This window comes from Protopterus annectens, chromosome 1.part0, assembly GCF_019279795.1.
Source record: "Protopterus annectens isolate FY-2018-M chromosome 1.part0, PAN1.0, whole genome shotgun sequence".
In the NCBI taxonomy this organism is placed as follows: domain Eukaryota; kingdom Metazoa; phylum Chordata; order Ceratodontiformes; family Protopteridae; genus Protopterus; species Protopterus annectens.
In genome coordinates this window covers 1,060,927,922-1,060,954,865 of record NC_056725.1, presented here as the reverse complement: position 1 = coordinate 1,060,954,865, position 26,944 = coordinate 1,060,927,922, and the positions used below count along the sequence as shown (strand labels likewise).

Sequence of the window (26,944 nt, the reverse complement as noted above, 5' to 3'; positions counted from 1 at the left end):
GCACCCCCACACCCCTAAATATATATTCCAACTCTGAAATAGCAGTACAATGAGGAAAGGGCAAATATTCCCTTCTTCACTGTACCGCGATCTCATAATTGCGGTTTCGAGTTCCGCAATTTCCGCTCATGTGAGCGTTTGCCAAGATGAACTTTCGTTCATCTAATATAGACCCTAATATATATATATATATATATATATATATATATATATATATATAATATATATATATATATATATATATATATATATATATATATATATATATTTTTTTATATATATAAAATCCAGCCTATGGACCATCTACAGCTTTTCTAGTCACAGTTGATTCCCATATACATTATACCCTGCTGCAAAGCAATCAGTTCACAATACATATTTTTTTAAATGTAATTAATTTTACTAGAAAAAGTGTAGTATCATCTCTGTTGGTTCGAAAACCCCTCCCCTCATCATACTATACAGACACCACTACAAAATGGAAGTGTTAGGATTCTAGGAACTTGAGCTGATAACTCAGGCTCTTTTGACTAGCACATTGGAATCAATCCTCTTTTCCCATTTTTTATATGGAGTTGGGGTTTCACATCAACAGTGGACAACTGATCTAGATCCAGTGTTCATATCACCAAGTGGCTAGCCCTGACACATATCTCCTTCTCTTTTGTCCATCATCAAATAATAGTGGTCAGGAAATCCTTTTCAGCACTAATTGCTAAAGGAATATCATCAAGGCCTAAAGAGGTAGTAACTCTCTTATACTCAACACTGATTAGACCAGAGTACAACACTCCCTTCAGAATATATCTCACTAAACATATCAAACAATTAGAAAAACCTCAAAGGTTCCTTCCCAAAAAGATTAAAGGCCTAATTGTCCCTTAACTACCAACAATCTCAATCATTTTATTTAGTGTCTTACAGACTTTTTAGAGATCTCTGACTTTCTTACAATGCTGTTAGAGACCCAGTTGTCTTGGGCATCCTGCATCTCTACCAATACCACAACCATGAACCTAAATCTTCCCCAACAGATAGATAAAACACAGTGATGGGAAAGGTTTATATTCTAGCATCTCCCAAGCCTCTGGAATCAACTTCCTCTGCATATTAAACAATGTGACTCACTATTTTTCTTTACTCATAATCTAGATGAACGGATGGGTATCCCTGAATTTATTTTGGGATTGAATGGTATGGCCCTCCTGCAGAAGAGGGGGTGCAGCATGATGGAACGTACTGACAAGAAGTGAACAGTCGTAAGATTTTGGGGCCTTGGGATATCTATAAAATCTATTCATTGTCTTATGTTTTGCAGGGGACATACATGTTTCCTTACTGTTACTCTTTTATCGAGCTAGAACACTCAGTGCCACATACCTTGCTTCTCTGTCAATCAACTCTTCTTCAATTAGGGTAACACCACTGCCAGGGATCATTTTTTCCTCCTAAGAACCCACTCCTTGCAAATTTCCATATTGTCCTAAGGAATGCATACAATGAAGTATCATCCATGTCTCCATGTGTGATGCAGTCACAAATCTGCCCCCCCCCCCATGGGGAACAGCCCCCATGCGTCCTCAGCCTCTGGTGGGGAAGTAAAACAAATGTGGCAATTAAGTGGTACTTGACCGTTACTCTCGAACATTTTTTCGATGTCTGGAATGATTACTGATTCGGTGTAGAGGCATCAGCTTGTCTGCTGGTTTCCTGTAAGCACACATCTGTAAGATCCCATTACGTGTAGTAAACCTTACTATTCAGGAAGCTTAACAATTAAGGCAGAGTACCTGAAGTAGAGTTTTATAAGATGGGTAGATCCACCTGATCTCTTGGTGGATTTCCTTGAGGAAATATATGCCAAGTGTTAAATTATGAATAAATTGTAAATAAGATGGAAACAAGCACAGTGCCAGAGAAAATACACTTCTAGGTTTACCATGAAGATGCCTACATACTTTGGAGGCATTCAGCTATGCACTGTAGTTTCCATAACCACAGCATGACGTTTTCCATTAAAATTGTGTGCCAGAATATAAATTGTTCATAATGGCAAGTCCATCTTTTTTTCCATAAGAACATTAAAAGGCGGCAAAGTTGACCATGTTTGAAATATTTGTGCAGCGTAATGTAACATCCATAATAGCTTAAACAATGTTAAATGGTACATTACTATAAACTTGACTGGATACGAAGAAAATGGAGTGTTTTGAAAAAAAATGTCCCTGTCAGTGACTACTACTGCACTGCTTACTATTATTTCTTCGTAAGACACTTTTTTTCTTAACATTATTTTTCAAGTCTTCCTGTCTCTATGCGACTTCTAAAAGAAAAAGCAAGCAATACTGCATCTCAGACTGTGCACCACTACAACACCCTTTGCACACATTAATTCTTGTAAAATATTTATTTTATTCAGTTGTATTTCAATGAGTAAAAACTGGTGTATGTACATCGTTATACTAACATTTACTTGCATCAGATTTGGTGGTGCTGTTTATCCTATTCTCTACTTCTTAATGAACACCAGAAATAGATACAAAGCAATGAAAACATTAGCACATAGTTAACCAATGCAGACACTTTAAGGGACTCCAGCTCTGCAGTGTCATACCTCTCAACTTCTTGGCTCAAAAAATTTGGACAAAGCCAAAAACATAATGGGTAGACAAAGGACCAGAAATAGGGACAAATTTTTAATAATGCACTTAGAAAGTTGCTAGAATAAAAGTTTTTGCGTTTGCATATATGTTCAGAAAGATATGAGGTTTGAAACTCCAATGCCCATCACTACTTAGTGACTTCAGTCCTCAAAGATTTTCCAGAAAACCACACATTCTGTGATGAACAGACCAAAATTTGATGCAAAAATCTGGCTATTCTGTGAAAATCTGAACTGAGAGCTATATGTGAAATTCATGAAGAAAATCAATTAGATCTACCATACAAGTTAAGTTTTGGCTACCATAAATAATGCTTATTACATCAGAACATATGCAGCTCTATGAAATATTAACTAGGCTGTATAACGGTTGCCTTCATATCTGTAAAAATAATTTTACTTGTGGCAATTCTTTTAACAAACTACATATTCTTCTGCTTGTCGTTTACTTTTGAATTTTCAGTCTGGCTGAAGTGAAGTAACAATTTTAGCTTGCACATGTTTTGTGAATTGTTTTTGAATCCTCATATGCTCAAAAGTAAATAAGGGATGGGACAGATCTACTAGTCCACATAATACTGTTACTGGAAGGAAGTTAGTTACCTTACTATGTCATCTAAACAATGTTGTAACACTTAAAAGAGCATGACTTATAAAACTGTAAAGAAAAAAAAAACTAAAACAAAATATTAAGAGCATAATGTCCACACACAGAAGGTTTCACTGTCAGAAATCACTGCTTCTTAGAGGAAATTGTGTATCTTGCTCACCTGCCATTCAAAACTTTGCAAGATTTTGCTGAGAATGAATCAGCAAGACTTGGCATACTTTCCCAATACGTCTGAACGCTACCCTGGAAAAAAGGCTCTGAGAAAAACTGGATCTATAGAACAAAAAGAAAAAAAAAAGATTCAAATTATATGAATTGTTATGAAAATATGAAGTCCTACAAAATCTGCATACTAAGACTGTTAAAGAGCAAGTCCAGGTCAGCAAATACTTATTTTATTCCACCATAATTCTGATGCTTACTTGTTTCTTCATCTCCTACTGCAACAGCCAATTAACAGCCTTGATTTACTCATCTCAATCCAATGAGCAGACTACTTGCATCAACATGTCCGACCACTGCACTACAAGAAAGTTGCAAATTAATCTCATTCTGATAAAGACAGGTAATCAGAAACATTTTTTAGCCCGCTAAACTACTGATCTCAGTCTTACTCTGCTCTCACTACCTTACCTACTTTTCCTGAGGGGTTCAGAGACACTGGCGGCTGTCATACTATTGGCAAGGAGGAAGTAAGGACAGCTATGAAGAGGATGAAGAATGGAAAGGCTGTTGGACCAGATGACATACCAGTGGAAGCATGGAGGTGCTTAGCAGAAATGGCAGTGGAATTTTTAACCAGATTGTTTAATGAAATTTTGGAAAGTCAGAGGATGCCCAAGGAGTGGAGAAAAGGTGTTTTGGTACCTATCTTTAAGAATAAGGGTGATGTGCAAAGCTGCAGTAACTACAGAGGGATAAAATTGACCATTCACAGCTTGAAGTTATGGGAAAGAGTAGTGGAAGCTAGGTTAAGAAGGGAGGTGATGATTAGTGATCAGCATTATGGTTTCATGCCAGGAAAGAGCACTACAGATGCGATGTTTGCTCTGAGAGTGCTGTTGGAAAAATACAGAGAAGGTCAGAAGGAGTTGCACTGTCTTTATGGACTAGAGAAAGCATATGACAGGGTGCCTAGAGAGGAGTTGTGGTATTGTATGAGGAAGTTGGGAGTGGCAGAGAACTATGTAAGAGTGGGACAGGATATGTACGAGGGTAGTGTGACACTGGTGAGGACTGTGGTGGGAGTGACAGATACGTTTGAGGTGGGATTACATCAAGGATCAGCTCTGAGCCCTTTCTTATTTGCAGTGGTGATGGTCAGGTTGACAGATGAGATCAGACAGGAGGCCCCATGGACTATGATGTTTGCAGATGACATTGTGATCAGTAGTGAGAGTAGGGACCAGGTTGAGGAGACCCTGGAGAGGTGGAGACGTGCTTTAGAGAGGAGAGGAATGAAGATCAGCAGGACTAAGACAGAATATGTATGTGTGAATGAGAGGGAGGATAGAGGAATGGTGAGGATGCAGGGAGTAGAGTTGGTAAAGTTAGAGGAGTTTAAGTACTTGGGATCAACAGTTCAGAGTAATGGTAAGTGTGGAAGAGAGGTGAAGAAGGGAGTACATGCAGGGTGAAATGGGTGGAGAAGTGTGTCAGGAGTGATTTGTGAAAGACAGGTACCAGTAAGAGTGAAAAGGAAGGTCTACAAGAGGGTAGTGACACCAGCTATGTTATATGGGTTGGAAACGGTGGCACTGACAAAAAGGCAGGAGTCAGAGCTGGATGTGGCAGAGTTAAAGATGTTAAGATTTGCAGTGGGTGTGACTATGATGGACAGGATTAGGAATCAGTATATTAGAGGGTCAGCTCAGGTTGGACAGTTTGGAGACAAAGCAAGAGAGGCGAGATTGCATTGGTATGGACATGTGCTGAGGAGGGATGCTGGGTATATTGGGAAAAGGATGCTAAGGATGGAGCTGCCAGGTAAGAGGAAAAGAAGAAGGCCTAAGACAGGGTTTATGGATGTGATGAGAGAGGACATGCAGGTGTGGTTGGTGTGAAAGAGCAAGATGCAGAGGACAGGAAGAAATAGAAACAGATGATCCGCTGTGGCGACCCCTAATGGGAACAGCTGAAAGAAGATGATGATATACCCTAAATGGCCAAAGAGTGTAACATGGATGTTTGGGGCATTTTGCACAGTATACGCTTATATATGTTGTACAAACGGAATCTCCCCAGGCTTGCACTGTTTGTTCCACAAGGTTAAGGAACAATAGTAGATGGTAGACAGGGGTCCAGGGAAGTAAATAGTGTGGGAAGAAATAGCCAGGGAATTGTTATGGCTAAGCTTATATAGGCCCTAGGGCCGATAGCCTAGTACCAACCTATGAACCTATATATTGACTAAGCATGCACACATACAAGAAATTTGACTCCAATTTAGGGGTGGGAGGTTGGCATAATGGTTAAAGTGTTACCTTATAGACACAAGGTGCAGGGTTTGATTCTGACATGGGATAATTGGCTAGGCTTGTAATAGCCCACATAGGCAGTTAGCCTAGTATTAATTTATGAACTTATGGGATGCACATTCAGCTAAGGGTAGCTTAGAATGCTGCCAGTTCACTAATCCAAATATTTGGATGTGATAGAAAACATCAAATAAGTGCAATACCCCCTCTCCCCTGTTTTGTGTCAGACTGACAATTCAGATATACTTTTGACATGAAGGATTGGTTAATAGCTTTTAAGGTGACCCGGCCCTGCCTCAGTGAAATACTGTGTTGGGCCTCTCACCATGAGGGGCTTGAACTTCAGAGATAATCCTAGCTAAGTAACAACCTCCAAAACAGAATTTTCCATGGCAAAAAAAATAATACATATTAGAGAGGTACTGAAATCATAGACAGCAAAGATTTGTTTTTCCAGCACAATATTAAGGTCCTCTAGGGTGGCTGGAAGTAGGAGTCATGGTTCACTGTTACCAACATTAGACAAGGGGTTCTCTATCTTCTCCTGGTAAAATACTCCTAAAGCTGCAATGCAGTGAGAACATCCTGAATTCTGATAGAAAACTGTTCCTAGTGATATATCCTGGTCACCTACATAACATGCAGAAACTCTTCTGAGAACCGGCCCTTAAAGGATATCAGACTGTTAACCTAGAGCTCATTAAGTTGCAGTGTACCAATGACTCCTTATCCTGAGTCAGGAGGGTGAAGATTTCAGGGAGCTCAGTGTCATTTTTCCATTCAGGTGAACCTGCTGGGAGATTTCAAGGTTGTCTTGGTCTCAAGAGGGGTTACTGAAATGAGACTAACCTTATCTTTTTTGTAACATTTTAGAGATCAAAGGATTAGGAAATAAGGGATACAGGAGTTCACCCAAACAAGGGAGAGAGAAGACTTTCCCTGCTATGCTTCTATACGTGGATATGTGGATCAGAATTTTTTTAGCCAATGGCCTTTTCTTATGTGAACATTCCTACTGCAGGGGATCCACATCTCTGCCTCTGGAAGGTCCTTAAATCCAGCATCCATTTACAGTTGTTGGAATGGACCTGCTCAACTTGACTGTCATAGCATTTCACAGTAGGAAGGATGTAGGTGACCTTAAAACAGAGCCATAGCAGAGAAGTTAAACTGCAGGCTGTCACTGCCAGCTTTCACAGCTGGTTTGAATGATCAGCTCTGTTTACATAACACATCAATGTATTGTTGCATGTATTTACTTTCATTCTCCAAGTCTGTCATTCTCTACTGAAAGCTCTTAAGACTAAAATGAAGGCCATCATCTCCTTTAGGCTGATATGCTCCTTTATTGTGGAGGTATTTACATGCTCTGTACTTTCAGGTGTCTGGCATGGTTCCCCTTACCCTGGCCAGATCTAAGGTGTCTGTGGTCAAGGAATGAGTAACTTTCTGGGACTACAAATGGGTGAGACCACCAGCTGAATCTAATTCTGAAGGCAGGAGTCGGGGGTAACAGGTAATGCAATGGGTGACTGTGCTAATCCCATGAGTGCATGAAATAACACTGAATTTTCCTCATGTGCAAACTGGTCAGGAGTTCCACCGGGATGTAGGCTGACACACAGCCTATGGTCTTCAAGAACATTTTAAGTGACAGAACTGTCCTCTAGGCCATGCTTGGAAAGAACTTCATAAACTGAATGCTCTTCACCTATGGTAGAAACAAGACATCTAGTAAACCTTCCAAAAAGACCTTTGAACCTTCGATCATACAATCATGCAAATAGTAGTAAAATATTAATACCTGGATACTGAAGTGAGCAAACACTGGCGCTGAGCATTTGGTAAACCCTCTATGCATGGTGGAAAGACCAAAGGGCAAGTATGTGAGCTTAAAGTGTCTGTGTTTTGCCCTGAGACTTGGGCACTGACTGTGGTCTTTGTGATGGGGATGCCATCCTTTAAATCTACTGTTAACAGTGTTTGTGGTACAAAGAAAAAAAAACAGTGCTCACAGGATCAGCATTTTAGGTGAAATAATCAGATTTCAGCATTGAACAGTACATATAGGCAGGAACTAGGATTATCTGCAATAGTGAGGAATTTCAGGGGGATCTAGATGGGAAAATATAACAAAAGGTAGGTTTCTGAAGAAATGTATGAATATATTTGGGCATGGCAGATATAAATTCAGTAGTAGATACTCAGAATTTACATATTCCCAAATGAACAATAACTGGGCTACACAGGATAGAAATTATAATTCACAGAAACATGAGCATTTAACAAAGTTTTGACATACATTGACTATTTCAAATCCTGCACCAATAAAAATTAAGATAAAAATGCAGGGTAATGAAGGAATAATGAGACACTGATGCTTTCCCTCCTGTTAACATTTTAGGAATTTGAGGAATGGGTAGTAGAAATTATTTGAGAGTTATTACAGAAGAAAGAAATTTGTTCAGAAGGAATAGATAGTGACTGGGACAAAATGAATATGGGGTTTAAAAATAGGGTAGAAATAAGAGAAAAACATGGTTAAGAGGTAATAGGAATTACTTGGAGGTGCTGACAAATATTAAAGTATTAAAGAATATGGGGAATCTCGCAGAACAACAGGAGGAGCAACTGCAGCGTGCTAAAGAGAAAAATAAGGGAGTCCTTGGATAATATGCATGAGTTTAGCATGACTGCTGTTAAGCAACTATCTTTTGAGAACTCCAGAGCACAAAAACTTTTAGCACACAGACTTTAAGCAACAGAAGTTAGAATGGGTTATCATCAAAATTAGGGCGCCAATGACAAGAAAAATAACCAGATATTTTATAGTGGTATTAGACATATTTTGGAAATGTTATGAAAATTTGTATAAAGCAGTGGAATGTGGAAACCAGGAAAGAACACAAATGGAAATATTTATGGAAGACAATTATGCCAAGATTAGAGAAAGATGAGATTCAACAGCTAATAGTTGGAGATAGGGGGAGATGAGATAAGTGATGTATAATTAATCTGCAGGGAAGTATATAGGAACAGATGACATTCCTGTGGAAGTTTTGAAGCTAGGAGGGAAGAAATTGTCAAAGATCTTGGAGATTTTAATAGTACTAAAAGGAGGGGAAGCATCCGCATCTTGGGAGAAAGCTGTGGTGGCTGTATTACCACAAGACAGTAAACACCCATTAGACCAATTTTCATAAAGATTCATTTCAATTTTAAACCACAATTATAAAGTGTTTATGTCTATACTAACTAAAAGAAAGGAAAAGCCGTTGCCAAAATTGATAGATATGGATCAAGATGAATATATGGAGGGATGGCAAACATTTGACATCAACAGAACGATGATGATCCAGAGGGAAGCAGAATGCAAGACAATACCACTACTCCTGGCGAGTCTCAATACAGAGAAAGCATTTGACAGAGTAAACTGGGAATTTATGAGTATAGCAATTGAAGCATTTACATTCCCAAATACAATAAGGTTAATTAGGAGGCTATATGAAGGACCCGAGGCAAAAATTGAAGTGCGAGTTACTCTCGATGTTTGTTTAAACAGAGGAATCAGGCAAGGGTGTTCTCTTCACAGACTCTAGGCTAAATGACCCTGGAGCCTTTACAAGCCTAGCCCATAAGATTACCCTGGCATTGCACCACCCGACCTTAGTTTCCAGTGCCTCTGTCGAGTAGAGCCACTGGGGTGATTCCCCGGGGTGAATCTTCCATTTCCCATCTACTCATCAAGATTTTTCTTAGGGCCAGTGAGGTGCTCTGACATGTATGGGAAGTCTATTCCATAGCATGGGCAGTCTCTGGGTTATGAACCTGTCCCTCCAGCACATTCTGTTGATTGTGTTAATGAGGTTGAGGTCTCTGGAGCGTGTGGTGCAGAGGGATTGGGATTTCTTTAGATTTAGCATTTCTAACAGAGCTAGGTCACACATGGCTTTATAAGTCAAGCGGAGATCGCCTCTAAGTAGACAATATGAGGCAGAGAATAGTTGGGAGTTGTTTTGATTCTGTCCATATAGGACAAGTGTTTAAGGCCTAGGATCCTCTTTGTGAGGTACTTTTACGGCCTCTCCTGTTGTTACAGGTGTCTAGTGAGGTACATGCCAAATGGGGCATTGCACTCTATGATTGGCTTAATGAGGGAAGAGTAGAGGGAGACCATGACCTCTTTCTTCCTGAATGCAAAACACTTAGTAATGAGATGTGCCACATAGAATGACTTTCTGACCACAGTGGCAATGTGGTGGTCAAAGGAGATGTTGATCTCAACCTGTGTTCCCAGATCTCTTATAATGCCTTCTGTGTTCAGTGGACTACCATCAATGTGGTAGTTCATGGGAACTGGGTTTTTCCCAAAGGGGATGATGACATTTTTTGACATTGAGCTTAAGGCCATGGTTTTGACACCAGTTGTTGGTCTCAGTAAGGCCTTTCTGTAGGATGTCAACATCATTTGGGGAGTTAATAATGGCTCCCAACTTACAATTGTCTGCAAACTTCATCAGCTAGAGTCCCTTCATGTTGGACTGGACTTCTGAGAAGTAGATACCAAACAGGAGAGGGCCCAGGACCGATCCCTGTGGTACTCCACTTGTGACTGGTCGGCAGTCTGAACTGGAGTCAGCTACTTTCACACTGTGGGTTCTATCTGTGAGCCAGTTTGCAATCTACCTAGTGATATAGGGGTTGATGCCTAGCTTAGTGAGTTTTTCTATGATTCCTGAGTGGGGAATGGTATCAAAGGCCTTGGCCAGATCAAGGTAGGCTGTATGAACCACCTTGCCTTCATCCACAGCTCTGGTGACTGACTCAAAGAAGTTGACCAAGTTGAGCAGGCATGACCTACCCTTCACAAAACCAAAACCAAAACCAAACTGTGTGGGATCCAGAGTTTGGAGATTCCCTATATCCTTGTTTATTAGATTCATAGCTTTGTATACAAGACTTGTCAGGCTAATGGGGCGATAGTTCCCACGGTCTGTAGTCACTCCTACTTTGTGGAGAGGGATGACTGTAGCAGTGCACCATTCGGTAGGGACAAAGCCTGAGGTGAGGCTGTGATTGAACAGGGCACAGAGGTGATGTGCCAGTTCACCCTGTAGTTCATGTAGAACACAGCCAGGGATATTGTCAGGTCCCACAGAAGCTGTACTCTTGGCCTTCAACAATGCTGTTTTAACCTGTGCAGCAGTAATACTGAGTGCCTGGCAATCGTGATTGGTCTTTTGGGGGGGGGGGTAAAGTTGGCACCGAATCTTTCGGCCTGATCTGTATAGGAGGTACTATTGTGCAGTATCTCGGAGTAAATCTGGGTACTGCCATGGAGGTCTGGGTACTGCCATGGAGGTTCTTTACATATTTATATAAGGCCTTGTGGCTGTCTTTACTATCTGCTACAATTCTGTTTTCATAGCTAGCTTTACAGGATTTCATTAGAGATCTCAACTTTTTATTGAGGCTGATAAGGGAGTTTTTCCAGGCTTGGGACTTCACCTTATTCCACATCAGTTTCCTCCTTCTGTTGTAGGGTTTGTTTATGGCAGGGGACCACCAGATTGGCTTCCTTTTTTTGGGAGGAGAGCGTCTTGGTTCTATTGGGTATGGCAAGATCCATGTATTTGTGTATGTGTTCGTACAGTGCAATGGTGTATGATTCGGCGGTCATGCAACTATTCTCCATTTGCATGGGTGCCGTGAAGTTAGCCACCTCTGTTCTTAGGAGCCCAAAGTTAGCTTTGGAGATGTTTTTCATGGTGGTTACCTTTGAGGTGGGGGGGGGGGGTGGATTTCCAAGGTGATTAGTTTGTGGATGGATCTAAAAGGGAGGAGTTGACTACTGGTGTAGAGCAATGGTCGCCCAACCAGGTCAAGAATGTTGCTACCTCTAGTGGGAGTAAGAATGAGCTGGTCCAGGGCATTGGAATTAATGAATTCTAGGAAACGTTGGGCAAGTGTATTGGTAAGTGAGTAGTTATCCCAGTTAATGGAGGGGTATAATTGAAGTCAACCAGAATGCGTTAGGTTGGAACCGAATATTCTCCAGGGTGCTTAGAAACATGGAGTGAGTGTCTTGGGACATGGTTGGGGACCTGTAACAGACTACGACCTGAATCGCTGTCTTACCCAATGTTAGTTGCACCTGTAGTATTCTCTGATGCATTATCTTGGGCTACCAGTCTGGAGGTGTGCGCATCCTTTATGAATATGGAAACATCACCACCTTTGGAGCTTCAGTACAAGTTTTGGGACCGAAAGGTGTCGAATGAGTAATAGCCTAGTAGTGCAGGGGTGCTTTCTGCTGCCTTGAACCAAGTCTCTTTTACAGCACAAATGTCGATGTTAGCCATTTTAAGGAGTGCTTCGAGAGAGTGCATTTTGAGATTTAGACTTCCAACACTGAGCAGCATGACCTTCAGACTGCATTTGTTTGCAGCTGTTACGGTGGTAATTTGGTCTTTGGAACACTGCCTAGAAAAGGCACTACACGGGTGGAAAGAGCCTTGGCCAGTATCTGGAGGCCCAAGGGTGACAGATCCAGGCCATCTCTGGCAAAGCATCAAGGTCTGTTAATCATGTCATCCCAGGCAGGCAGATACTGGATCCACTTAGAATGACCCCAGAAAAGTATAGTTGTGTACACTTACCATAAATGTAGATGTTACAGTGTATTCACTGTTGCAGTCCTAACAAATGGGTTATCCAGCTCCCGGTAGCCCTCGATCGACCAGAATACCAAAGGTAAGTAAAAATGACGGCTGTCGTCGGTTGTAAAGGACGTCAGGGCGTCCGGTACAAAAGGAGTCTGCCAACGTCACAGTCTTTCTTGCCATAACAGTCAGAAACCCCCAGAAATAATACTAAACCAAAAGCAATTTTGGCAAAAAATATCCAATTCAGCCTGTACCTCAGGAAAAGAGAATAGGAGAGGGCCAAAAAAGGGGGAAGGAGAGAGGGAAACCAGGACTGCAACAGTGAATACACTCTAACATCTACATTTATGGTAATTGTACACAACTGTACTATGTTCATGTTTCACTGCTGCAACCCTAACAAATGGGTTGATTAACAAAGTCCAGAGAAAAAGGAGGAGGAACCAACAAAGTTAAGGGTTGGATATAATGCCCTGCAACACAGCAGTGGCAAACTCTGCCCCGGAAAAAAAAGAGGCAATTATAATCTTTTCTGAAAGTATGAACAGAAGATCATGTGTTAGCCTCCAAAATATCCTTAGTAGGGACACCCCTTAAAAAACCTGCAGAAGTGGAAGCTGCTGTAGTTGAGTGGGTCCTAACCCTTTGAGGAGGAACCTTGCCATGAAAGGAATAACAAAAGGAGATGCAATGTGCAATCCATTTGGAAATGGTTTTGCTTAGAATTAGCCTTGCCTTGAGCTCCAGGGGCAAAACTGACCAATAAATGAGCTGATTTCCAAAGATCTTTAGTCCTGTCCAGATGAAACCTGAGCTGTCTGTGCACATCAAGAGAATGTAGGATCCTTTCACCTCTATTACGAGGATTAGGAAAGAAGGTAGGAAGGTGTATGGACTGATTAAGAGTCAAGTTACAAACTACATTAGGCATAAAGGAGGGATTAGTTCTCAAAGAGACCCTGCCTGTATGGAAAATAATAAAAGGCTCCACAGCCATCAAGGCCTGCAGCTCCGAAACCCTCCTTGCCGAAGTAAGAGCCAAGAGGAAGGCAGTCTTCCAAGAGAGAAACTTTAAATCTGCAGTGGCAGCTGGCTCAAAATGAGGAAGAGTGAGTTTCTCTAGAACAAAATTAAGATCCCAGGCTGGAGTAGGTGCCCTTCTGCGAGGTTTTAAGTTGCAAGCACCTCTGAGAAACATTTTCATCAGGGGATGAAAGAAAATGGGTTGTTCAAAAGAACAATGATGGCTGAAGCATGGATCTTGATAAGAGGAAAAAGAAAGACCACCCTGAAGCAATTCAGCCAAGTATTCCAAGATCAGAGGAAGGGTAGGCTGAGAAGATTCCCCTCTAGCCTGCATCCAATGAGAGAACCTGTCCCATTTGTCAGCATAGGACTTCCTAGTGCTAGGCCTCCTGGCCTCCCTCAGCACATCAACCACCTGCTGGGAAAGGGAAGAAGATAAGGAAGGCATCATACAATGAGTCATGCTGCCAAATGGAGGGACTGAAGATGAGGATGCAGAATGATTCCCTCTTCCTGAACCAAAATATCTGGCTTCAGAGGAAGATGCAAAGGAGGAAATTGGGAGAGACTGCGAAGCAGTGGATACCAATGCTGTCTGGGCCAGTCCAGAGCTATGAGAATAGTCCTTGGTCATTCATCCCTGATTTTCAATAACACACTGGGTAGAAGAGGAAGAGGAGGGAAGGTGTAAACTGATGGCCACATCCAAGGGAAGGACATAGCATCCACTCTCCAGGCTCTGCTGTGATGCTGTCTGGTGCAAAAGAGAGGTAAAAGATGATTGTCCGGGAAGGAGAAAAGATCCACCTGAGGTGTGCCCCAATGTTGAATGATTTTGTAAAAACTGCTCTGTTCAGCTGCCATTCATGAGGATCCAGGGTTCGCCTGCTCAACTGGTCTTCTGTCAAAACACTGAGCCTTCCTGGAAGGAACTGTGCTAGGAGATGCAGGTCAAGGAATGCTGCCATGGACCAAAGATTCATGCTTTGTCTGCACAAGCGGTAAGAGTGAGTCCCTCCCTACTTGTTGATGTACCACGACTATGGTATTGTCTGTTCTGACAAGTAGGGTCCCTGGAGAAAGAAGGTGCTTGAAGGCTAGTAAGGCCTGTTGAACTGCAATAAATTATTTTAGATTTATGTGCAGGTGTATCTGCTGGGCGTTCTACCGTCCCTGTATGCATCTGCCATCCAGGTGTGCTCCCCAGGTGTAGTGCGATGCATCTGTAGGCAGAACTTGAGTGGCAGGAGGTGTCCGAAAGGGCATGCCCTTGTTTTGTAGACAGGCTGTTGCCCACCACAGAAACTCCGTCTGCAGAGATGGAAGCAGAGGGATCATCATATCCAGGTCCTGTGTGTGTTGACACCAAATGTTCTTGAGGTACCATTGCAATTTCCTCATATGCAGTCTTGCATATGGAATCATGAGAATACAAGATGCCATGAATCCCAGAGCTTGCAGGGAGCTGGGACAGGCTTGCCAAGTCCTTGAAGTAAACAGAGTTGTCTGCTTCTCCTGGGTGAGATATATCTGGGTGGCAGTGTTCAGACTTGCTCCCAGGAATGTTATCTCCTTGGATGGTACCATTTTAGATTTTTCCTTGTTGAGAGTGTAACCTATCGAAGAGAGAAGAGTCTTTACAAATTCCAGATCCTTTAGTAGCTGCTCCTGAGAACTTGCTTGCAAGTATGGGTAAATCTGATTTTTTTTCTGCCTGCAAAAAGCAATCACTGGGGCCACACTTCGTGAAGACTCTGGGAGCAATAGATAAGCCAAAGGGCAGCACAGAGAATTGATAATGTTGCTTGCCCACTCTGAAACAAAGATACTGCCTGCAACTTTCCCTGATAGGAATGTGCAGATAAGCCTCTTTGAGATTCAAGGTTACCAGCCAGGAATCCTTTTCTAACATTGGTAGCAAGTGATGCAGAGTGAGCATTTTGAACTTGGGAATTACTAGAAAAGAGTTCAGAATGGAAAGATCTAGGATAGGACGGCAGGTGCCTTCTTTTTTTGCAACTAGGAAAAGTCTGGAATAAAAGCCCTGGCCTACCTGCTGAGCAGGAACTGATTCTATTGCTCAGAGATGAAACAAAGACAAAATTTCTTTTTCTACTTCTGCCCTTTGGATGGAAGAATGTCTGGGAATCTCTTTGGATCTGGAAAGGTGCGGAAAGAAAACATGTGCCCCAAGGACACCGTTCTGAGTACCCATTTGTCGTTTGTGATAAGAGACCTAGACATCTGAAAAAAGGGCCAACCTTCCCCCTAAAGGACTCTCCAGGCAAGCAAGAATGGGCAGAAGTTGTAAAAGGTCATTGAGAGTGTTTTGATCAAGATGCAGGCTTGGAGCTTCCCGCCTTAGAAGTGGAAGCCTGCCACCGCCTAAGACCTTTGAGGGGTAGCTGTCTGCCCCCTAGAAGATTTGTAACCCCTAGTCCTGGAACGGTTCTGTCTGCTGGTATCAGGAAGGGTCCAACTCTTGGAAGGGTAATTCCTGCTAAAGTGAGGGGGTTGAACTTGCAGAAAATCTTTAACAGTTTGCATGGACTTGGCCTTATCCTCCATCTTCTTAAGCACCTCCTCAGCTTTGCTGCCAAAAAGATTGTTTTTATGCAAAGGTACATCCAAAAGCTTAGCCTTGACAGGTTCTGGAAGAGGCTGTTTTCTGAGCCAAGTGTGCCTTCTAATAACAGATCCAGAAGCCCGTAGTCCTACTGGAGGCCTCAAGGATGTCAAAACCACAATGCAAAGAATGCTTATTCACTAGAGTGGCTGAATTCAACAAATCCTGCATATCATTATTCTCTGTCAAAAGAGGTACACTTGCTATCTTAGACTTTATAGCCTCCAAGGTGTGCTGTTGGTACTTCAGCATATGAAGAAGGCAATTGGTAGCCCTAATGGCTAGGCTGGCACAGGTATAAACGTTCCTGCCCCACCTATCAAGGTTTCTAGATTCCCTGTCCGAAGGAACAGGATTCCTGGTAACAGTGGCCTTAACTCATTTAGGGCCCTGAGAAATAACCTCTGGCTCTGCCAAGGGGTTCCTGAAAAGAAATAGATGAGAATCAGGGACTCTGTAATACCTGTCAAATTTCCTGGGAGCAGGAGGAACCGAATTTGGAGACTAGGAATTTTCCAGAAAAACATCAACAACAACTTCCAACATGGGGAATAGCAAGAGGCTTATGCTGAGGTAAATCCAGAAACTCCCTAATCCATTTCTTAGATTGGGGATAATCCTGGCTTTCCCCATTTGTTCCCTGAGGGTATTTAAAGTGTCACCAAAAGAGAAATCCTCTGGAGGAGAAGCCGAAGGGATGGAATCCTGTGCATCTGAATCCTCAAAGGGAGAAAAAACCTGAGAAAATTCCTCTTCATCAGCAGAAATGCTGGGAGAAACATCCCTACTCCTTTTAGGAGGATGAGGCTGAGAATCCCTAATAAGAGTTAACAAATCATTAGTCATTTTAATGATCTGGGACTGAGGAGAACTAGAAGGAACTGGAGCCTGCCTTTTTACAGGCTTACGAATGGGAAGGTTTACTTGCAAGCCTGAAGGACTCGGGAGAAGAAGGAAGGAGTTTGCTGTCAGAGCACAAATTTCGGATCCCGGAGTCAGCTTAGCGGTTCCGGCTCCAGCAGAAGAGGCAACCGGCGACAGGTTGGAAGACAAAATGGAGGCCTAAGGGACTCTGACTCAAGCAAGGCCTGTGGTTGTAAATCTGAGGACTGCAGGGACTGCGAAAGCGTCTCACTGGCTCCCGCTTGACTGACGACTAACTTAACTTCATCTGAGGACTTCGTTTTCTGAGGCCTGTCACTGTCCTTACTCTTTTTCGGAATATCCAAAGCCTGAAGACCGGCGGACGCCATAGCAACAAACTTAGGCCAAACTCCAAAGTGCCTAGCCAAAATCTTAGCCCGACGATGGATAACACGCGGATTAAAGGAGGCACAGAGATCACAACTGGGAACGTTGTGGTCAAGGCCTAAATAGATAATGCAATATGAATGAAAATCTCTATGGGGAATCTGCTTTCCACAGGTAAGGCAATTATTAAACTTTTCTGACATTCATTAAGGCAAGAAAAGAGGATCCCCAACAGGGTACTTAGCTGTAGTAGACTTCAACTCTTGTAGTCGGAAACCAACCAAGGTAATCTGCCAACCAGCACTCTTGCATGAAAAGCTTCTGCTTCGGGCTCCGCAGCAAGGAAGACTGAGGAAGTGACGTCGGCTGCCTCCTTTTGTACTGGACACCCTGATGTCCTTTACAACTGACGTCATTTTTACTTACCTTTGGAATTCTGGCCGATTGAGGGCTACTGGGAGCCAGATAACCCATTTGTTAGGACTGCAACAGTGAAACACGATGACCATCTTAGCCAATTGTTGAAATCAATCATTTTCTGCTTGTACTGTGGTATCATTCTGGGTGATGGTAGGATGCTGCTCAGGGCTACATTTACAGCTACTCAGTACAGGTAATTAAAAGACAACAAAGATTCCGTTATTAAAAGCTCAAGTTCTCTTTCATTTTTTCCCTATTTATTTGTCCCTGCTATGAATAAACAACACATTTAAAATATTTTAAATTGACTGTTTCTCTCCACTACAACTGTACCTCACTATACTGTGGTGGTTTCACTTTCAAAAAACTTTTATCCTGCCCTGAAAAAGTCTCATTGATGTCATCAAGACCACGGAATACAGTTGTTTTTCTGGCCAATTCCCTCCTCAAATTGACATCATCATGACCATCCTAAAAACCCACCCATGCTGTGATGTCACAAATTCCTGGTCCTTCCCCTATCCATACAGAAAGTAAAGGCTAGAACAAGGAAACAGTACAGGAGTCAAGTCTCCTGCTGTGAACTGTCAATCACAGCAAGTAACAACTCAAATTACCCTTAGCACTTTGACAAGCTAGGGAAGTTAGGTGTGAAGGGGGACGGGAGATGAGAGAAAGTAGTAAAATTCAGGCTTCACAAACAAAAAGAAGTGTAGTTTAGCCATTCTAAAAAAACAAAGCACTAAAAAGCACTTTGAAAGTCTGTTCTGTGGCATTTGCACTGTTTGTGTTTGAAGTAGTCATTGAACAGCATGAAATGTTACTATGCCACTGCTATAAAAAACGCATTTGCCCGGTTCTGCGCGCCGGGTATCTAGGGTACAACTATTCCTGGCTCCACAAAGTCTCCTCTTCAATTTTTCCCTTGGAACTAGACAAACTTTCAACTTAAGCACTCAAGCCATTAATTTCTCAGCCCGGCACTTGCTCAAAACTCATAGCAAGCACTTATAAACCCTAGCACTAGACCCCCCTATACTGTACAGAAGGACAAGGCTCTCTATTTGACCTTAACAGCCATTCAGTAAAACAGTTCACTGTACCTATCCAGGCATGTCCAAAGGGCAGTTTCAGGTGTACTCTCCAGTCCAACTGGTGAATCTGGGCATTTTGAGGCAATGTTACAACTGCCTCATGTACACATACAACCCTCTCCTCCTACCACCAAACAATAATATATGCGAGAGATGCAATTATACAGCCAAACTGGAGGCTAAGCTCTCTCAACCCAAGACTGGATCAGACAGTCAAGAGGAGAAGGGAAATACTGGCATCACACCACCAGTCTCACACAGACCCATTAAACCAGCACAGGCAAAAAACACACAAATACACAAAAACATACTCGGAGGCTCTAAATAAAAATCTGCAAAAGCAACAGAGACCTCCAAAGCAGACATCCAAGCAACCTCCACCCCCCCAACACAAAACACAAACCACAAAACCAGTGTGCCATGCAATCACAGCCCTTAAGGCAAAATAACATACCCAACATACTAGTAATAGGTGACACTATAGTCAGGCACACTGACGTCCCACTCATTAGGCTGAATAAGGAGAAGGTTACTGTTAGCTGCCTGTCGGGTGCCAGGATCTGCCACATAACACAAGCACTCAGGTCACTCCAGAACAAGTACAAATATAACTCTATCATTGTCCATGTTGGTGTGAATGACCTGAGCCATACCTGCCTGGACTACATGAAAAGAGACATGGAATGTCAGACTCTGATCACTAGCCCGGGCCAGCATGACCCTGACCCTGAGTAGCATCCTGCCCTCACAAAGAATGATACCACAGTATAAATAAAAAAAATATATCAATTTCAACAACTGGCTAAGTTTCTGGTGTCATTCAAAGGGGATCCAGTGTCTGTTTGCCTGGGATGACATGCTTCAGAAGCCACGCTGCTTCGCTAGAGACTGCATGAACCTGTCACCCTTAGGTTTTCGAATACTGGCCAAGGCTCTTGCCACCCCCATAGTGCCTTTTTAGGCGAGGCTCAAAAGACAAACCCACAGCCATAAATAGCACATGTAACAAAAATTTGAGGGTAATGCTACTCAATGCCAGAAGTCTAAACCTCAAAATGCACGCACTCGAGGCACTCCTCAGTACGGAGAAAAATCAATATATGTGCAGTAACAGAAACCTGGTTTAAGGCTCCAGAGAGCACCCCAGCACTACCAGAATACAACTCATAGCATACATTTTGGACGCAGAACCCAGACCGAAATACAAAAGGCTGGGGAGTATCCATATTCATCAAGGATACCTACACCTCCAGGTTCGTGGCACAGCACGATGCTTCAGAGATCATCCAAGTGCAACTCACAACAGGCAAAACTGCAATTCAAATTGTAGCTTGCTACAGATCACCCACCATGTCCCAGGAACCCCATTCCGCATTTCTGGAAACACTGGGCAACAAAGTTCCTACTAAACACCCTAATATTGGGTGATTTCAACTACCCAAACATTAACTGGGAGAACTACTCCAGTACTAACTCCCTTCTCCAACATTTCCTAGAATTTATAAACTCAAATGCCCTGGATCAACTGGTCAACACTCCCACCAGAGGTGACAACATATTGGACCTGGTCATCCCCAACATGGGCGACCGGTGTTCCACACCAGAGGTCAACCCCTCGCTGGTTAGATCTGACCATAAACAAATCACTTTGGATATCCACATTCCGCCCCCACCCCAGGACAAGGAAACCACCGTGAAAAACTTTTCAAAAGCAAACTTCATGTTACTTAAGACCGAGGTGGAAAGTTTCAAAGCCCCCATGCTAAAGGATAATGCTGTCCAAGCTGCAAAATCATTTACTAATGCATTCTACGGGCACCTACAAGAATGCATGAATCGTGCTATCCCAAGCAAAACCAAGAATCACTCCTCCAAGAAAAGGAAACCAATCTGGTGGACCCCTGCATAAACAAGCTACACAACAGAAGGAGGAAACTAGTACAGAAAAAAGTAAAATCCCAAGAAGGGTAGGGAAGACATCTTTGATCAGTATCAGCAAGAAACTACGATCCCTCAAAAAATCATCCAAGGCGAGCTTCGAAAGAAAAATTGCCAAGGACTCCAAAGATAACCACAAGACATTCTTTAGCCATGTCAAGAAGCTAAGTGGCAATGCTCAGATCTGCTCGGAGTTAGTGCCAAATGGCACAAAATACACTGAACCAACCAATATTGCCAACATCCTGGCAGACAGGTTAAGTGCAAACTTCACTGCCCTCTCACCCCCAAAAGGGCCCATAACCATACCAGAAGAATGTAGAGCCCCTGAAATCACAAACACTCAGGTTAAAACAGCCCTCTCCAAAGCACACTGTTCAAACTCAGCCTCTCCACAGGCAATGTACCTACAGAGTGGCACACAGCAACGATTATTCCGCTCCACAAAGGTGGAGCCACAACAGATCCCGGGAACTATCGCCCTATAAGCCCAACTAGCTTGGTCTGCAAGGCTATGGAGCGTATCATTATGGAACTCAATAACAGAGACATTGGGAACCTCCAAACACTGGACCCTACCCAGTCTGGCTTTGCTAAGGGCAGATCATGCCTCCTAAACCTGGTGGACTTCTTTGAGACAGTTACCAAGGCTATAGACGAGGGAAAGGTGGTACACACAGCCTACCTAGACCTCTCAAAGGCCTTCAACACCCTTCCCCATTCTGGTATTATAGACAAGCTCACCAGCTTGAATATAAACCCCTATGTCACAAGATGGGTTGCCAATTGGCTCATGGACAGAACCCACATGGCGAGAGTTGCGGGAGCTAGGTCTGACTCTAAACCGGTTACAAGTGGCATTCCCCAGGGCTCAGTCCTAGGATCCCTCCTGTTTGGAATATACTTCTCAGAGTTATAGGCAAGCACAGGAGGACCATGGCTGACCAAGTTTACAGACGACTGCAAACTAGGGGCTTTAACTGGCTCTCTGGGATTGACTCTCCTGCTGACACAGACATCCTCCAAAAGGGTCTCACTGAGATGGATACCTGGTGTCAAAATCATAGCCTCAAGCTAAATGCCAAAAAGTGCATAGTCATCCCCTTTGGAAAAAACAAAGTACCCACAAACTACCACATAGGTGGTAGTCCCCTAAATACGGAAAACGTAATGGGATCTGCGAACCCAAGTAGATAGTAATCTCTCCTCTGATAATCACATTGCCAAAGTGGTTAGAAAATCCTTCTATGTGGCCCACCTAATCACAAAAGGGTTTGCATCCAGATCAAAAGAGGTCATTGTGCCCCTCTATTCATCACTCATCAGACCCATCATAGACTACAAAGCCCCATTTGGGATGTACCTTACAAGACACCTGCAACAGCTGGAAAGACCACAGAAGTACCTCACCAAGAGGATCACTGGCCTCAAACAGATGCCCTATGCCGCTCGAATGAAGAAACTCCAGCTGTACTCAGTTGCATACCGCCTGTTCAGAGGTGATCTCTGCCTGACATACAAGGCCATGCCCAACCCAGAATTGATGGACATGCTCCACCTAAAGAAAATCTTATCCCCTCGAGCCACACGCTCTAGGTATCTAAAGCTCACCATAACAATAAACAGGATGTGCTGGAGGGATAGATTCCTGTCCCAGAGACTTCCCATGCTTTGGAACAAAATTCCAAAATACATTAGGCAGAGCTCCTCGCTAACACTCTTCAAGAGAAACCTTGACGAGTGGATGGGAAACAAAGTTTACCCCAGGGATCACTTCACTGGCTCTGCTGGACAGAGGCACAGGGAACTAATCTAAGGGAGTGGCTTAAGCAAACACATTCTGGCTAGGCTTATAAATGCCTTTGGGCAGATAGCCTAGTACCTACCTATGATCCTATTAAAACTAACTGAAAGACAGCAGTGCATGCATATAAAATCAATGCAGTGGCAGGAGCTTTAGAAGAAAGACGCCTGCGTGATGTAACATTTTACAAACAAGCATTGCATTGTGAGATACCTAGAGGCAGACAAAATCATAATTACTTCAGGATATCAGGCCCCATGTGGTCAGACTCAGAAATTATGTACAAAAATATTTAAAAACCTGTAAATAGTTCCAGAGTGGTGTTAAAATGGAGGAAACACCAAACCATGAGGAAATAAACATGTTTTTTTGAGTCTTTGGGTGCTGTTCTCCTTTAAGAAAAGTTGGCTTTATTTGCAGATACCGTTTCATACTTGATAAGCCTAGAAAAGGACATGTTGGTGTTGTGGTACACTGTGATATAGATTCAAATGTTCTTGGGATATAAAGTTAATGAAGATAAAACAAAAGCTATTGCTGTAAATTGTGCACCCATGCAGGATTTGATTCAGCAATACACATTTATAGGGAGATGACAAAATCAAGTATTTAGGAGTATGGATTAAAAAGGCTTCAATTATGGCAGCTAAGGTTTTGTGAGAAATGAGCAAACAAAGGATAATACAAAAACTGAGAAAATGGAAGCTCTTGTTCATGGATATGAATAGCAAGATACATGCAGTGAAAATATTTTTAATCCTTTTAGCTTTATATACAGGTCAGGCATATTTTTATGAACCAGAGTAAAAACTGTGGGCAGTAATAAAAGGATAAGAGAGTTAAAGGAATTTGTCTGGGAGAAAATAAGTTAATTGGGAAAAGTTCATCCTTCTAATAGAACAAGGTGGTTTAGGATTTCCTGATTTAAAGGGATAATTTAGTTGCACAGTTAAGGCTTATATACATAACACTAGCTGAAGGTTACAACTCAAAGTGGAAAGGAAGAAAGGAATGATGAAGGGGTTTGAAGAAATAAGGAAAGATTGGAACTTTGGATGTAGATCATTAAGGAGAACAATAACCATCATAAAGGATATTATATTTACAAAGCTGCAGAAAGTGTTCCAAGAACTAAGACAATATGGAAATGGAGAAAGGACATTTTGCCATAAGAGATCACTGCAAGTAGGGGTACAGAAGATAGGCAAGGAGGGAGAGAGCTGGAATTTACTGGAGAAACCTAGCAAAGGAACCAATATATTGGGAGGAAATTACTAGAGGGGGAAGGTAATAGAATGGGATGAGGCTAAGAAGAAGTCTGGACTGTAGATTAGAGATTGCCTTCCCTATCGACTGATATTGTAGTATACGAAAACAAAGAGACAGGTGAGTTCTAAGTGAAATACCTGCTCTGGCAGAGTCTGCAGTCAAACCTAGAAGAGAAGCTGCTGTTAAATGGGATAATTAGTATGCCATATAAAATATTGCATGACAATTATAAGAATCAAGCATAGGAGGTTAGAAAATGTTGTAAACTGCTTTTTCAGTCTTTTTTCCTAATGTAACAATGGGAGGACACATGCATGGCTTCCAAGGATTCCACAAAGTCCAGAAGGTTTAGGATATTTGCTTGTAAATGTTTACATAGATACTGTTACACTCCAAGCAGACTTCAAATAATTTTGCCTGAGATAGACAGCACATGATGGTGGTGCAATGGGGAAGAAAGAGCTAACCAAGAACGTGTTTTGCGAGTATAATGAATTGGCAGATTTTAAAAATTCCCTACAGAGCACTCTGTCAGAAATACTGGGGGGGGGAGCAGATGTCTGTAACTAAGGAAATAATTATTTTGAGCTGAGACACAAGATCTGAATTGCATAGAATCAACAAGACCTTAAGTTTAATTCTGTTGGAATTTAAAAAAATAAATAAATAAATAAATAAATAAATAAATAAATAAATAAATTACTAGAAACCGGAAGTCAAAATCTAAACCAACTGCATTGAAATTACGGAATATTGTAAGAGATGAAAGAACTGAAAGTGTGATCTTTAAAAAAGGGAAGGAACAAATTACATAGAAATAAATGGAATTTGTGGGAATACAGGCAAAATAATGTTCAGGAGGTGAAGTGAGGTTTAAGGGAAAGCAGGAATTGAGTAATTTATGCACTGCTGGAATCAATTGCTAGAAAGAAAACATGTAATGTATAATGTATGTAAATGGGAGGGAAATGTTAAAATGGTTTGTTTTCTATTAATATGTGTGCGCCTATGTCTTAAGTGACAATTTAATAAAGGCATTAAAAAATTAAATGTGACTTTTTTCCATTCACATTCTAGATGTCTGGTTACTCACCAGCTATGGGCGCATTCAGAGTACAGCTGATAGAACAGAGAACAGAGTGCAAAGTTACCCTTTCTAGAAATGAAACTCATGAGGAAGAAGTAAGTGTTATTCAGAATATTTACATTTTGAGGAGGGGCTACACTTCTGTTTTGGATACTTAGGGGAGGACCACTATGAAAAGCTGCTTATGAAGCCTTGTAGGACAAGTTCTTAACCTACACTAGGTTATAAAAGGTGAAAAATGCAATACATACATTTTAGGAATGGAGTAACTCAGGATATAAAGATATGACACAATGCAAACCCAAATCACATTCTCAAACTCAGATGGAATAGATCATGTCATTTCACTGAAGCAAACTTCACTTAAACCACTATCACTGAATAAGTTACATTGAAACCAAAAGTGCCACATAGTGAAATCCTTTATCCCAATTTGTGTTTGAAGCAAACGGGATAAGCAGCCATGAAATCTTTTGAAATGTATGTCTTAAGCTTTAAGCAAAACCTGATCCTGTTTATGCATACCTACTGTGTGAGGGGGCTCCCTTTCTCTGGTTTCTGCCCTAGAACAGAAATCATGGAAAAAAAATGTCAGTGCCAGTAGCTCACTATGTGGTACACTCGCCTTTGCTGTCAGAGGACCATGAGTCTGTAGGTTAAATTTCCACCCCAGGTCACTAGATTCATTTTCAAAGACTGATGCTAAAGTGGTGCATTGGGCAGGTGCTGCACTCCTAAGAAAGCCTCCCATCTGCCAGAGTGGACCTCAGGTTGATGTGAAAGATCCCATGGCATTCATCAAAAAAAAAAAAAAAGAGAGACTAGGGGAATTTCCTTAGTGTCATGGCCAAATTTCTTCTAGCCTGTATAACTATCACCTCTGGTCTTCCCTGAAGAGAGGTCACCTGCCTAGTGGGACCAACCTGGTTAACAAAGGCTAGATAGACAAGACAGACCATAGGTAGAGCGAAAGATACAATGAGCTAGTTCAGGAACTTGGAACACATCTGCAAATAAAAATACAAGTTAATCATAAGGGACGGTTCATCTTCATGAAAGAAAATATGCTTCCCTAGACAGGAAAGCCTGCAGTTCTGAGATATTGCAAGCAGATGTGATGGCCACTAGGAAAACATTTTTTAACAGATAAAATTCATCACCACAGAGGCAGGGCATTCAAATAAGGGGAAGGCAGGCCTCCCAGTCATGAAGGTCAGATACAATTGAGGTGTTCTTCAAAGGTGCTACTCCTTTAGGGAACTGCTTAACAAGTCAATGGCAAGCTGCATTCCTGCGCACCACAAGGTCATAACAGGCAGAAACACCTGACGCACATACCCAGAGTATGGAATAACAGTTCAAAATATAGTGCATTTCAGATCCATCAGGGAGAGGTGTAAGTTAAAAGACTGGGGTGGTACTGGGTATCATTTTGCCCACCCAACAGGTATCTCTTTATCTAAGCAAAGTAACAAGCAAGTGTATCAGAATGTTCACGTCAACTACCAAAGGAGATAACAGATTTACCTATGAAGCTTATGACTCTGCATTTTGGGAAACCAATGGTTAAATAGCAAATAAACTTAGGTCCCCACAAGTTACAGAATTTGACAGAATATAAGGATTTAGGCATTAAATGTATTAATTTTTATGTATAGGACTGAAGCCTTAAAAGTTAAAGCTAAAAAGTATTAAAAGTTATTGGCTTAACTTTTAAAAACTGTACAACCAGAAATGACAACTGCCTTTTGAGGTTAACATATGTTTAACTCATCAATGAGTAAAAAAAGAAGCTGTGTCTTACCATAACGTTCCATCTGTGCTGTTCATCTTTCACTCATCACGGATGGTTTGGTTCCGAGCCTTTGGAACAGAGTCAGCCTATTACCAAGCTTGCACCAGCTTAAAAAACTCTCCAGCTAAGTCTTTACCCAGAATGCCCCTCTCCCTGTTACCTCAGATTGAGTTTGCTAAGAAAGGATGTAAAGCCTAGGCCACTTCTACACAAGTACCCT

At 42.0% G+C, this 26,944-nt stretch overlaps 1 protein-coding gene across 1 annotated transcript in view; it reads right to left on the bottom strand.

The window, feature by feature from the left end:
• LOC122796436 overlaps positions 1–26,944 on the bottom strand; it is a 2,401,740-nt gene that overhangs the window by 138,713 nt on the left and 2,236,083 nt on the right. The window contains exon 16 of the mRNA XM_044064908.1: positions 3,433–3,545. Within this exon, the coding sequence (XP_043920843.1) occupies positions 3,433–3,545 (113 nt within the window). The remainder of the gene's footprint in view (positions 1–3,432; positions 3,546–26,944) is intronic.